General features: G+C 36.4%; 1 protein-coding gene and 2 long non-coding RNA genes across 3 annotated transcripts; 1 reads left to right on the forward strand and 2 right to left on the reverse strand.

The window, feature by feature from the left end:
• Positions 1-1,792: 1,792 nt before the first annotated feature.
• LOC129315850 (pentatricopeptide repeat-containing protein At1g79080, chloroplastic-like) lies at positions 1,793-4,343 on the forward strand. Its single transcript, XM_054959960.1, has one exon. The coding sequence runs from the start codon at positions 2,123-2,125 to the stop codon at positions 3,827-3,829; it is 1,707 nt and encodes a 568-aa protein (XP_054815935.1). The 5' UTR covers positions 1,793-2,122; the 3' UTR covers positions 3,830-4,343.
• Positions 4,344-5,478: 1,135 nt separating this feature from the next.
• Positions 5,479-7,129, reverse strand: LOC129316357 (uncharacterized). Its single transcript, XR_008594780.1, has 2 exons — positions 6,930-7,129; positions 5,479-5,851 (listed from the first exon to the last, which is right to left on the reverse strand). It is a non-coding gene; the product is annotated as an uncharacterized LOC129316357 (long non-coding RNA).
• Positions 7,130-8,309: 1,180 nt separating this feature from the next.
• LOC129315849 (uncharacterized) lies at positions 8,310-10,287 on the reverse strand. Its single transcript, XR_008594609.1, has 2 exons — positions 10,116-10,287; positions 8,310-8,609 (listed from the first exon to the last, which is right to left on the reverse strand). It is a non-coding gene; the product is annotated as an uncharacterized LOC129315849 (long non-coding RNA).
• Between the last annotated feature and the right edge of the window lie 4,916 nt (positions 10,288-15,203).

Genomic DNA, 15,203 nt, shown 5'->3' on the forward strand with positions numbered 1-15,203 from the left:
GGTATGACCCCAACTTATAAAAGATTAGGTTCTTTCTTTTATTGGAAGGAAATGGAGAGAGATGTTCGCAATTATGTGCGTCAATGCACCATTTGTCAATGCTTTAAGCCAGAGTTGGTAGCTTTACCTGAACTTCTCCAACTGTTGCCTATACCCAAACATGTTTGGTCTGAACTCTCCATAGTCTTTATTAGCAGTCTTCCTAAGTCTTATTCTAAGACCACTATTTTGGTAGTTATTAATCACCTATCTAAGACTGCCCACTTTATGGTCTTGAACCACCCCTTTATTGCCGTGGATGTTGCTAACACATTCATGGATAATGTTGTTAAGTTACATGGTTTTCCCAAATTCATTGTTTTAGACCGGGATCCAATTTTCTGTGGTAAGTTTTGGAGGGAATTATCTCGATTGTATGTTGTGAAGTTGCATTTTTCTTCCGCTTATCATCCCCAAACTGACGGCCAAACAGAAGTACTTAATCGTTGTTTGGAGTGCTATCTCCGTTGCATGACAGGTGATTTTCCAAAACAATGGGCGAAGTGGCTTTCTTTAGCTGAGTTGTGGCATAACACCACCTATCATTCCTCTATTAGGATGACTCCTTTTGAAGCGGTCTACAAAATGCCTCCTCCCACCTACTTACCTTATATAGCGGGTGACTCCCCTAATGAGATGGTTGATAAGACTTGCACAACTTGAGAGCTTACATTACAGCTGAAGAAGCAACATTTGTTGAAAGCACAGCATCGGATGGTGCAGCAAGCCAATAAGCGTCGTTTCAAGCGTCAATTCAATATGGGTGATGTGGTTTTTTTCAAATTACATCCCTTTCGGAAGAACTTATTGAACAATTCTTCACTATATAAATTGGCTGCCCGTTACTTTGGGCCTTTCCCAGTAGTAAGACGCATTGGAGTTGTTGCATATGAGTTAGACTTACCTCCCCACACTCGCGTTCATCCGGTGTTTCATGTTTCATTGTTAAAAAAATTTGTTAGTCCGGATGTTCCCCTTCACTCCACCTTACCACCAGTTGATGATCAAGGCCAATTTTTGTTAGAACCAGAAGAATCTTAGGCAAGAAGATAGTCAATCGCCATCATTTGCCTGTCACTCAAGTTCTCGTTCGTTGGAAGTTTTCCCAGCCAGAAGATGCCACTTGGGAAGATCTTTCAGTCATCAAGCAATAATTTCCTCACTTTAATGTTGCTGCTCCATCCACTACTCCCATCCTTGTGGACAAGGATGTTTTTTAGGGGAGAGTATTGTTATATGTTATAGCTTTATTTAAGGGCTTTATTGTCTTTTGTGTTTTGTTATTGTTGCCTTTTTTTATGTTGTTGAATTCTAGGAAGATATTGACAATGTGGGACCCTTCCTGACATTTGTACAGGTTTAGGGTATATGTGTTGTGCCCTACCCATTTCGGATGTTTTATGAATGGAATAATCATTTTCTTTCCTCCTTCTTCTTCTTCCCCTTCCCTCATGACAATTAATCTTTTATTTTACTAAAAAATTAATCATCCGTATTCATGTATAATATAAATATGTTAACCATTTCGATCGTTATAAGACATTAACACATTTCTCAAATTTCGTACACTAATCAAAGGCCACTCCTGTCCATATTTCAAAACCCAAACTCGCCAAGTTTATTCCCTATGGTTGTTTGTGGGGGGAAATGGTTCCACATGGTTTTGTCGTGACTCGTGACATGGCAAGCGTTTGTTGTCAAAGCTTATCAGTGGCGCGTGGAATCAATTTGGATAACCGCAGAGAATTGTGGACGAGAGTGTGGGTCGTGACTGAACCAGCGAGCGCTTGCTGAACAATGAATACACATTACAACGACCGAGTCTCCTGCAATTGTGTTCCTGCCATCGGACATGCTTATCGGTGTCTCCCTCTATTTTCTTTCGTCCTCGTGTGATATCGATATTCAGTAAAATAAAGATGAACCCATTAGCAGTATATGTCTTATCTGCTTTACTCTTCTAATTTTATTTCATAAATCTCTATATTCTCCGAGTAGAACCAACCTGTAGTGCGATTTGTTCTAGCTTCGAAGGTTAACGAGGGAGAAAGAATCAGTATCAGTACAGCATACTTGAATTATTATGGCCACTCTGCTGAATACGGCGTCTCCACCTGCAAACCTATCATCAAAAACAAAAGGTAACTGTGGTTTTGGCTTATATTCCCAGATCCTAAATATTCGTAGGATTTCCCTCCACAGGGATTTTCCCAGAGTTTTGGCTTCCATCCACACGGCTACTTCTTCAAATGATGCTGTTTTTACTCTGCCCAACTGGAGGGCAGGGAAGAGTGATCCAAAAAGTAAGGAGCTCAGGCTTAATGATGCATTTCTGTATGTAGAGTATATGGTGGGTAAAGGCCACAAGCCTGATGTAGCTCAAGCAACCCAGCTATTGTATGATCTTTGCAAGGCTAATAAGCTGAGGAAAGCTGTTAGAGTGATGGAGATGATGATAGGTTCAGGTATTATACCTTATGCAGCTTCCTGTACATATTTGGTCAATCATTTGTGCAAGAAAGGGAATGTTGGGCATGCAATGCAATTGGTTGAGAAAATGGAGGAACACGGGTTTCTAGTTAATACCATTACCTATAATACTCTAGTTAAAGGGCTTTGCATGCAGGGAAATTTAAACAAGAGCTTGCAGCTTATAGATAGATTAACGAAAAAAGGATTGGTCCCAAACGCATTCACATATTCTTTCTTGCTTGAAGCTACTTATAAGGAAAGGGGAGTAGACGAAGCCATGAAACTCTTAGATGAGATAATTGTCAAAGGTGGGGAGAGTAATTTGATTAGTTACAATGTTATATTAACTGGGTTGTGCAAGGAAGGTAGAACTGAAGAAGCCTTTAAACTGTTCAGGGAATTGCCTGCAAAGGGGTTTCACCCTAGTGTTGTGAGTTATAACATTTTGCTGAGGAATTTGTGTTATGAAGGGCGGTGGGAGGAGGCAAATGAGCTATTAGCAGAGATGTATGAAGAGGATCAGTCCCCCTCTGTGGTTACCTACAACATATTGATTACTTCTCTTGCCCTCCATGGAAGAATAGAACATGCTTTCAAGGTGTTGGCTGAAATGACAAAGAGTGGATTTAAGGCAACTGCAACTAGCTATAATCCAATTATTGCTTGTCTCTGCAAGGAAGGGAAGGTTGATCTTGTAGTTCAGTGTCTGGACCAAATGATTTTCCGGTACTGTAGTCCTAATGAAGGAACGTACAATGCTATTGCTATGCTTTGTGAGGGAGGGAAAGTGCAGGAAGCATTCTCCATAATTCAAAGTTTGGGTAATAAACAAAACTCCCCTATGCATGATTTCTATAAAAATGTGATTTGGAGCATGTGTAAGAAAGGGAACACGTATCCAGCCTTTCAAATATTATATGAAATGACAAAGTATGGATTTACTCCAGATTCTCATACTTATTCATCTTTGGTAAGAGGAATGTGTAGGGAAGGCATGTTTGATGGAGCTATTGAGATATACAGGATTTTGGAAGAAAATGGGTACAAGCCTGACACTGATAATTATAATGCGCTCTTACTTGGCCTTTGTAAATCTCATAGAACAGACTTGTCAATGGATATATTTCAGACAATGATTGATAAAGGATGTATGCCTAATGAAACAACTTATACCATTCTCATTGAAGGGCTTGTTTTGGAAGAAGAAAAGGATATGGCAGCCAATCTTTTGAAAGAGTTGCATCAAAAGGAGGTCCTGAGCCAGTGTACTGTAGAGAGACTTATTATGCAGTATGACCTCCAGGATTTAGCAGATTAGAAACATTTTCCTTTAAAGAATAGATATGGCCACAGAAAGTGAACTGGGTCATGAATGCTGTCAATTGTCAAATATGAATGAACTCGGGTTTTGGAGGCCTTTGTGCTTGATGACCCCTAGGCTGTTGATAGTAACTGAAACATGGCCAGGGAATTCACTGCTGTCTGCATCCTCTCCCAAGCTTCAACTTCAAAACTTTCAGTTTTTTGCAGGTGGGATTGAATTGTGGCTTCTTAACAAGGAAAAGAATTCCTATTGTTCATTCCTATGTAGGTTTACTTAAAAGGGATGGTGCTAATTATGATGATTGATTGATTTTTTTTCTGACGTTAACTATTTCTTTTGAGCATATGGGTCTTACAGCCATAGTAAATCTCAAGGTTTCATAGATTGTTGTCCTCCACTCTTTCTTGTAGTGATCTTGAAAGTTGAAATGCACGTGCAACTTAGAAAAATAATGCAATGCTAATGTGCATGGTAGCCAGGGATTTGGTTTACCATTTTGCAAGATAAATTAGGGTACATCAAATTTGTGAATAAATTGATCAATTAAAGCAATTAAGCAAGACCTATAAGCATTCTTACGTCTTGTTAAATGAAACTTGTTTCTTTACACATCTGTACATCTATTAATTGGTTTGTTATTTAATAATGTTTCTAAACTATATCTCATATGTTCTGAATTTACCAAATGAACCATAATTGCCTTTAAGCATAAAATTACAGCGGCTTATGTAGTTTTATTGATTGAGAAGTGATAATACTTCCAAAATTTTCAAGTCAGACGATGGAATAAAAAAAAATTGTCGGCATATAAATATAAATGTTTTATATACTTAATTTTGTATAATATTAATATTTATAATAGGTCCAAAAAATATGTATAACGCTATATATTCTATTTACTTGGCTTTATTGTTCAAATTTCCGAGACACCTGCTATAAGACGTTAATGCCCTGTTTAGTTCAACAAAAACGAGTGGAGAGGAGGAATTTCAATGGAGGAAAAAGGAGAAAAGGAAAGGTTCCCTCACTTGGCTCAGGGGGAGGAAGAGATTTTTAGGGACAACTTCAAATTTTGATACTATTATAAAAGATAATATATTGTTTAAAAATGTTTCAATTATAAAAATTCCTTCCAAAATCCTTTTGGAGAGGAGGAAAGGAGATATTGGAAATAATAAGCTCAGGGCTTAACATTGAAATCAGTAACATGACAAAGTTTAATGACAAGAGAATGCTAACACTAATGAAAATAGGACAAACCAACTTAAAAAAAATATGGACAAATCAACTTGAAATAGTGTGCCCCTTCCAAATATCAGTCCGATTGTTATAACATAGTCTGTCCTGTCCTGGGGGGTTGGCATGATTCCCCCGTCATTCACTCTAAAATCTTGTTAGACACACTCAACTTCCGTCAAATTTAGATAATGAAAGTTGGCCCAAAAGAATGAAATATGCAAACATGTTCTCTGTGAATAACCAAAACTACCCCTAGAGCAAATGCCTGATTGTGAAGCTGTTAAAGCAGTTGTTTGGTAAAACCAATTCGAACAGAAACTTGTTGCCTGCTATCAACTACTACTCATAAGTTAACAGGATTGGTATTTCACCGCATATCTGGTGAATTAATACTAATAGGAAGATTATTCAGAGGCATCTCAAGATACCAGCATCAAAACTCCATTTAAATCAGTAAAAGTTAAACAATATGCCATTTAGATGAAAAGTATAGAAAAACTTGAACATATTCCAATAAAACTAATAAAACTCACAAAATTACAACTCACGTACTAAAATGCCTTGGTCCAATACTAATAAAACTAACCATAGAGCGAGAGGCCTACCCCCAGGAACCACACCACAACATTACAAGGCAATTAATTGCCTGACAAGTCATGAAGATAGTACAGTATCAGACGGGCAAGCCTTATTTTGTTTCAGCTCCTGCACCTACTTAGATCTTTGTCTCATCTTTCGGCGCTTCCTCTTCAATCTCCTCATGCGCTTCTTCTTCCACTGACACAAAGTATATTATATGCCATTAGATTTATAAGAAAAACCATATGGATGCCCACTACACAAGTAAAAGGCAAAACAATATCAACTGCCAAGCATGGAAAGAAACATTAGGTAACAAATATTCAGTTATGAAGCAGTGTTCACAAGCCATTCCAACTCTACCATACACTGGAACAATACAGTTCAAGCCAAAAAAAAAAAAAAAAACAGCCAACACCAGTGTCGTCATAAAGTGAAGAGTGAGTCAACTCGCAAGCCTCATAACAGCAAAGTGCGGTAGGCTGTAGCAACGTCATTGATGTGACGCAGAGCCGCAGAGATAGATATTTAAAAAGGATGAAGACAATTCAAATAACTAAAAATCACCAGAGAGAAACAGATGATTATGTTGGTAATAGACATCAGTTGAGTGCAAATAATAAAATCATAAAATGGCTAGATTTTGGAAATAAAAAGAGATTGAATCAAGAAAGCATAACTATGTCTATGTCAGTGGCACTGAAATAGTGCAGGATAACAATGAGATTTGTTTGTGACCGAATAAAACGGAAAACTAGAAACTTGACTGATACCGAAAGTAGAATATCACACCCTCAAATAACTAAGAATATATTTATGGATCGCCACAAGGAAGAAAAACAGTATCACTGATTTTTAAGAACCGGAGACATCGCCATTGTTTGATGCCCACAAATGAAAGGAGGCAATCACAATCATCAGTTCGTAGAGTACCTCTCAGAAGTTAAACACTATAGGAGCTCTTGCAATCGGACACTCCCCCAAATTGTCTATATTACACAGAAAATTGTATAATATCGTGGTAATTTATCATTTTTCCGTATTAATTGTCCTGTCCTAGACACCTTGACCAAATCCCAGAAGTCATATGGTTTTTCCCCAAAAAAAAAAAAAACGATTGGCAAGACAGGACAGAAAATTTTAAAAACATGGCCGATATCAATGATCAATACAACGAAAACCAATGATTCTGTATCAAGAAAAAACATCGAAAGACCAGGAATTCGTGAATGAAACAGACTCGTGTAAGAACAATCAAATGGAAATAAGGGATCACCTTAGCTCTCATCTTCGATGACGAATACTCAAGCTTCTCCTAACAACAGCAATCTAGCGAATGATACTACGATGGTATGGAACAAACTATACTGCATCAGCCAGATTGCCTTCATTTGATATGTGTGTGTGTGTGTGTGTGTGTGTGTAGACACGCGCACGCGCACATTCAGGTTCGAACTCATAGGCGGAGCCCTAATCGATAAGTGGGTCGGATCGACTTTGGGCCGTAGATGGCCATTTGAAAACAATAACAAGAAGTATCTTTATTTTTTAAATTTCAAAAATTTAATTGAATCTTAACTTTTAAATTTTATCTTCAATTAATGTGATTCATTTAAAATTTTATTTTCTATTTATATTATTTTATTTTGATTTATTTTAATTCTTAATTTTTTAAGAAATATAGAAATATTTTTATAACAATTTTTCACATATATTTTATGACAAGTATTATCCATGTCTCATGAATTGCAAATAAGACAACTTAGAATTGAAAAACAAAGGGCTTTGCTTTCGGTGCAGGCATTGTAACCTAGTTGCTCACTTAGACATCTTTTTGTGCACTTCTTAATTCAGTAAGAACAATCATTTATCATGCACTGGTCTTATGGCCATGTGAAGCATAGACTAGTAGGCTAGTAGCTTTCCATTTCGACTTCAACTGCCAAATAATTACGTCTCACCGATGTGTAAATACTAAATACTATCACATGTTGTGTTATATATAATTCTAATATTACATACTTTGAACTAATTCGACTTGTAGATAATGTTCTTGTGTAAAATATTTAGATTATATAGCATAATTTTTACACGCGTGTAACATTTGAAACTTGAAAAGGAATCAGTGTATCTTTCACTCCTCTACTTAATGTAGTGACAGATATGAATAGGCAGGGAATCGAATTCCATTTTTATTTGGAAACAGGGTGTAAAATCCTTCGTATACCATCTCAAATTCCTGAAAGCATGCTTACACTCCCAACATTTATTCAACATTAGTTAGATTAAATAGCTAATTTGTTGTCTTTTTTATTTCTTTTTCTACGCATAAATAGAATATAAAAACCTTTCATAAATATAACCTATTGAATAATAGAATACTATTGTTTCGCAGCCAGCAAACACCATTTACCAAATCTAACATCACAAGTTAATCACTGTTAATAAGGATACAAATGTTATCATTCAAAGGATTGCCTTTGTGTTAAAAAGGAAAATAATTTTTTTAGCTTATTACTTAGTGATTAAACCACAAACTGATAATTCTCGTGGCAACCTATACGACACGGATAAATCTTGGGACTCGAGGTGAGTCAATACGAAGATTATTCAGGGGCATCTCAAGCATCGAAGATCAGCTCTCGTAAGCTTCTACTACGGTTAAACGATATGCCATTCACTTAAGATGTATAGCAAAACCAGTACATGTTTCAGTAAACCACACGCAACATAACACTAACCCAGTCCAACAATAATAAAACCAAACTATAAAGAGGTCTCTAACCCCAAGACCCACGCCTCAAAATCACCAGGCCATTGCCTGAAAGGTAATGATGAAGCTGGCAGAGCATCAAAGAGGGAGAGCCTCGTCTTGTTGTAGCTCAAGCACCTACTTAGATCTTTGTCTCATCTTTCGGCGCTTCCTCTTCAATCTCCTCATGCGCTTCTTCTTCCACTGACACAAATTACATCGTATGCCATTAGATTTACAAGAAAAACAATAGTGATGTTCACGACACAAGTAAAAGGCAAAACAATATCAACTGCCAAGCATGAAAAGAAACATTAGGTAACAAATATACAGCTTATGATGCAGTGTTCACAAGCCATTCCTACTCTACCATAAGGTGAAGAGTGAGTCAACTTGCAAGCCTTTGTTATGAGCACAAATTTAAAGGGAAAGCCCATCCCAAAAGACCCACTTATTGAGTGGAAGAAACTCTCACACTTATCAACCCCACAACACTTGTGAGGCTCCCCACTATGAGACTTGTGACAATACTACCCCGTTGAGAGTCAAAGTCCTTAGCAACTCCACTCCATAACACTTCACTTGATTTCTTGCCGGTGAGAACCCTCTATGGGTAACTCTTTCTGTAACATTGGCCTCTCAATGAAAGCATCAATGTTACAAGCATAAATTCAAAGGGAGAGCCCATTCCATAAAACTAACCTATTAAGTGAGAGAACCCCTCACATTTATAAACCCTACACCACTTGTGAGGTTCCCCAATATTGGACTCATGACAGCCTCATAACAGCAAAATGCGGTATCAACATCATCAATGTGAGGCAGAACCACAGAAGTAGACATTTAAAAAGAATGAAGACAATTCAAATAACAAAAAATCACTACAGGGAAACAGATTATTATGTTGGTAAGACGAAATAATATCTCTCTTCATTAATGTGTTTGATTGATTCTATTGTCAAAGACCCTGTGGCTAACAGTAAAAGCCTGAATAAAGTGTTACCAATAATCCATGCACGCGTACTGAAATAAACATCAGCAGAATACAACGAATGAAATCATAAAATGGCTAGAGTTTGAAAATAAAAGGAGATTCAGAATCAAGAAAGCGAAACTATGTCTATGGTAGTGGCACTTAAATAGTGCAGGATAACACTGAGATGTTTGTGACCGAATTAAACGGAAAACTAGATATTTGATTGATACCAGAAATAGAATATTACATCCTGAAAAAAACTATGACCATGTTTATGGATTGCCGCAAGAAAGACAAAAGGCATCACTGATTTTTAAGGACCAGAGACAGCATCATTGTTTGATGCCAGCAAACCAATGGAGGCAATCACAATCATCAGTTCATCGAGTACCTCTAAACAGTTAAAAACTATAGGAGTCTTGGAACCAGGAGATTCCCCAAATCAACTAATATTACACAGAAAATTATATATTTCCATGGTAATTGATCATTTTTTTAGTATTAATTGTCATGTCCTAGACACCGTAACCAAATCCCTGTTGTCATATGGTTTTTTCCAACAAAAAAAAAAGATTGACAAGACAGCGCAGAATTTTAATAACAAAACCAATATCAATTATATATATAACGAAAATCCAACGATTCTGTATCAAAATAAACATCGAGAGACTAGGAATTCGTGAATGAAACAACAGACCCAGGTAAGAATAGTCAAATGGAAAAAAGGATTTAACCTTGGCTCTCATCTTGGATGACGAATGCTCGAGCTTCTCCTAACAACAGCCAATCAGTGATTCAGTAAATAGTATGGAACAGACTAGAATGCATCGGCCATAATTCCCTCATTTGATACATATATAGAGTCGAGTTAGAACTGAAACTTGGAGCCCTAATCGTTAAGTGGGTCAATCGGACTTTGGGCCGCAATGGGCATTTAAAAACAAAACAAGAAAAGTTTCAATTTTATTTTGAATTAATTCGATTTTATTTTTGTTTTGTTTATCTTATCTTATTTTATTTTAATAAAATTTAATCCTTACTTTTTGAAGAAATATAGAAATATTTTTATATCATAATTTATCACATGATATTTTATGAGTAATACCATTGTTACCAAACTTTCAAATTGACTTTTCAAATTTTTTATTTTTACATTTTTAATTAACAAAATCGTGTTAACTCGCTTATAAATTTAAACTAGATAAAATTCAGTTAAACTTGATAGTTGACTCTTTGAGTTTATCATTTTTTTATTTTTAACTTATACAATCGTGTCAATCCGCTTATAATTTTATTGAGTAATATAGGTATATACTGTATAGAACTTGGTTTATACAAGCATGGGACCCTATTCAATGAAAAATGGGACCAAAAAAAATTAATATTGATAAAAAAGGAAAACAAAAGGCTTATAAGAGAAGAAAGAAAACAAAAAATACAAAAAATAAGTTGTCATATTTTAAAATTTTTACGTTGAGTATAAAAATTTATAAATCTAGATGTATTTAATTTCAATGATTTATACGTAAAATATATTTAAATTAAATTATAATTATATTTTATATTTTAATAATTTAATCATATACTTTTAAATGCTACTGATTAATAAAGACAAACTCTTATAAGGAAGCGATTCAAAATTATCTTTCAAGTTTACATTTCAATCACGAGTTTAATAACATTGAATAATACTGCCCGTGTCTCATGAATTGGAGATAAGACAATTTTCTATAAATTTCTGACAATATATTGGTGATGATTGTTTAAATTCTTATCTGGTGTATTTTCTTAAATAACTAAAAAGAATGAATATAATACCTTGGCGTGATAAAATTATATCTAACTGTGATTCATTTTTTTCCTATTGAAGTATGTATAAACTTCCTGAACTTTGACTCTATAATATATAACATCCATAATTTTAAAAGTTTAAAGTCAACCACTCACCTTTCAAAGTTTTACAATCAACACGTTTGTTGTTAATTTTAAATGTAGGATTTCAGGCATTTACCTCAAAACACATAGCTTCATCTAAGGGTCATTTTGTCATTCCCCCGAGTTTTAACAGGAGAAGAACGAATTTGTGGATGCTGTTGTAGAATTCTACCATACCCTTTCATTAGAATTTCCTGCTCCTGATTGTTCAACAAAAAGGAATAGAGACCAAATCAATGAAATGTGCAAAATTTCATGTCATCTTCCTAGTATTTTTACTCAGTTAATTCGGTGTGCCATGTGCTATTTGTTGTATGTGTGGCAAAAGTGTGTGTGTGTCAAAGTCCCACATTGACTAAAGGAAGACATCTCCTAGTGAATATATACTAAGGAATGAAGTGGGCTAGTAAAATGGGCTTGGAGGAGAAGTGGCCTCGCGCACATGAGACAGGCCAACTCAGGGCAATCGCAGTTGAAATCAGCCGATTCGCCCCCCCTGCGCGCGAGTTCAAGAGGCACTGGGTTCTTTTACCAGGTTATTTTTACAAAAAATAGTTAAATAAATAATTATTTTTGCTTACCCGAAAAACCTCTGATTTAGCTGTTTTCAAGTTGAACTTGAGGCGTTGGGCAGTTTTCTGGAAACTGAATCCTGTGCGTTAATATTTTGCCTGCCAAACGTCTCCAGATTGAACGCTGAACGTTTTTGGATTAATGGACGTGCACGTTTTTGCTGTTTAAGGCGTGTAACTGAAGCATTAATCCATGAACGTTTGTTGTTTAATGTGTGTATAACCGAAGCATTAACCGGTAATTATAACCCAATATTTGTGTCTCATTCCTCAACCTATAAATAGACATTGGTGCGGACAGAACAGATAGCAAACGTTCTCGTCCTCTCCTCTGATCTTCTGTTCATCTATTTTCGATCGTAGTCTCTGCTGTTCTGTTTCCTTGCTTCGCCGCAGGAAGTGCTCGTTTAATCCTGGGGGACTGCCGATCCACCGTCCAGGTGTGCCGGAATAGTTTTTAAGGACAGTGTTCATCCGGACACGACTCGAGCAATTAGTAGCTCGCTGTTCACCTCTGCGTTTGCTGTCTCTAACATTCTTAAGAATTATTCAAGCCAATGGCGACCGACGGTGCTGAGAATGTCACTCCCAAAGGTGTGCTCAATGGTTCGACTGGAGGTCAATTCATCCCTGCTGCTATTGCCGTCCCCCTGCCAAGGCCGTTCCCTGACATATCAAAGATAGAAGTCTTTGATGGCCAGAACTTCAAACACTGGCAGGAACGTGTCTTCACTGTTCTTGACATGCATGGTGTGGCCACTGCTCTTGCTCAATCCGAGCCTCCTGCTGATACTGATCAAGCCCAGAGAGTTGCATGGACTCATGCAAACAAGGTATGCTGACACACTATCATTAGCACTTTATCTAACGATTTGTTCGATGTCTACTGTGTCTACAAGGAAGCTTGTAAGATATGGGAGTCCCTGGTGACAAAGTACACTGCTGAGGATGCCGGCAAATAAAAATTCATTGTGGGCAACTACTATAAATGGGAGATGACCGAGAACAAGGATGTCAAGGAGCAAATCAACGAATATCATAAGCTGCTGGAGGAGCTTCATACTGAAAACATCAACCTTCCAGACGAGTTTGTTGCTGGGATGCTAATTGAGAAGCTGCCAGAATCATGGTCTGACTACAAACAGCAGTTGAAACACAAGCAGAAGCAGCTGTCCTTGACTGACTTGATCACTCACATCATCATCGAAGATACCAACCGCAAGGCAATACGTGCAGCTCGAACCAGAGAAATGACATCCAAAGCCAACCTGGTGGAGACAAAGCCTCACAACAAGAGGTATGATTCTAAAACTAAAGACAAGAAGAATAGGAAAACTGATTACAAACCCAATGCTTCTAACCCCTCTTTCAAAAAGAAAGGAGACTGTTTTGTATGTGGTAAACCAGGACACTATGCAGCACAGTGTAGGAAGAGAGCAAACCGTGATAAGCCTCGGAAGCCAAATGTAAATTTGGTACAACGAGATGGTGACAGTGATGATGACATCATTGCTGCAGTGGTGTCACAAGCTCTCTTGATTTCTGATGTAAAGAAATGGGTGGTAGACTCCGGGGCTACCAGGCACATATGTGCAAGCCAAGAGATGTTTACCACCTATAATCCTGTAAAGGAAGGGGAAGACCATATTTACCTTGCTGATTCCTGAACTGCTAAAGTTCAAGGAAAAGGGAAAGTGGTCTTAAAGCTCACATCAGGAAAGACTCTGGCTCTGAATGATGTTCTGCATGTGCCTGAAGTTAGAGCTAACTTAGTGTCAGTTGCTCTTTTAGGGAAAGCTGGGGTTAAAGTGTCATTTGAATCTGACAAGATTGTAATGACAAAAAATAATGTGTTTGTAGGCAAAGGGTATTGTAATCAGGGACTGTTTGTTCTAAATGTTGATGAAATGAATAAGACTGAATCTTCTGAGCATATGTCTGTTTATATAGTTGATTCCTTTGATTTGTGGCATGCTAGACTAGGTCACGCTAGTAAAGATTATATAAATAGGATGCGACAACTTGGACTACTTTCTGAAATTAAAAACAGAGATTTTGGAAAATGTGGAGTATGTGCAGAAACTAAACAAAGTAAAAAAACCTCATTTTTCTAGTCAAAGAGAATCTGAATTACTATCTTTAATTCATACAGATTTAGGTGACTTAAAACAAACCATGACTAGAGGTGGTAAAAAATATTATATCACTTTTATTGATAATTTTTCAAGATATACTAAAGTATACTTGTTAAGAAACAAAGATGAGGCTTTTGAAAAATTTCTGTTATATAAAGCAGAGGTTGAGAATTAGTTAAACAAAAGAATTAAAAGGGTTAGATCGGATAGAGGAGGAGAATATGTTTTGTTAAATGATTTTTGTGAAAAAGAAGGAATTATACATAAGGTAACACCTCCTTATTCTCCCGAGTCTAATGGTGTTGCAGAAAGAAAAAATAGAACATTAAAAGAAATGATGAATGCTTTGCTTGTGAGTTCTTCTGCCCCTGATAACTTGTGGGGTGAAGCTATTTTGTCTGCATGTTTTTTACAAAATAAGATACCTCATAAAAAACGAAGAAAACACCTTATGAGTTATGGAAAGGGTTTACCCCAAACTTAAAATATTTGAAAGTGTGGGGGTGTCTTGCAAAAGTTTTATTGCCTGATCCTAAAAAGAGAAAAATTGGCTCTAAAACTTCTGATTGTATGTTTATTGGGTATGCTGAACAAAGTGCAGCGTATCGCTTTTTAGTTTTAAAAAGTGATGTTTTAGACCAAAATACAATTATAGAAACTAAGGATGCTGAATTCTTTGAACATATTTTTCCTTTGAAAATTAAGTATGTTTCTAAACCTGTTGAGAATTCAGAGTTTGAACAAAATTTTAACGAGGATTTGGTTTTAAGGAGAAGTAAAAGGCAAAGGAAAGAAACAAGTTTTGGAGATGACTTTTACACTTATCTAGTACAAGATGAACCGTTAAATTTTTATGAAGCTATTTCTTCTCCTGATGCCAAATATTGGAAAGAAGCAATTGAAATTGAAATTAATTCTTTAAGGAAAAATAAAACTTGGGTTTTATCAGATTTGCCCCAAGGAGCTAAGGCTATTGGGTGCAAATGGATTTTTAAGAAAAAATATTTTCCAGACGGTTTAATTGATAAGTATAAAGCAAAGCTTGTGGCCAAGGGTTTTACTCAAAAAGAAAATATAGATTATTTTGACACTTTTTCTCCTGTGACTAGAATCTCTTCTATAAGAGTTCTTATTGCTTTGGCTTTAATTTACAAACTTTTTGTTCACCAAATGGATGTTA

This window comes from Prosopis cineraria, unplaced genomic scaffold (genome assembly GCF_029017545.1).
Source record: "Prosopis cineraria cultivar Desert tree isolate PC_DT_omini unplaced genomic scaffold, ASM2901754v1 PC7, whole genome shotgun sequence".
Taxonomy (NCBI): domain Eukaryota; kingdom Viridiplantae; phylum Streptophyta; class Magnoliopsida; order Fabales; family Fabaceae; genus Prosopis; species Prosopis cineraria.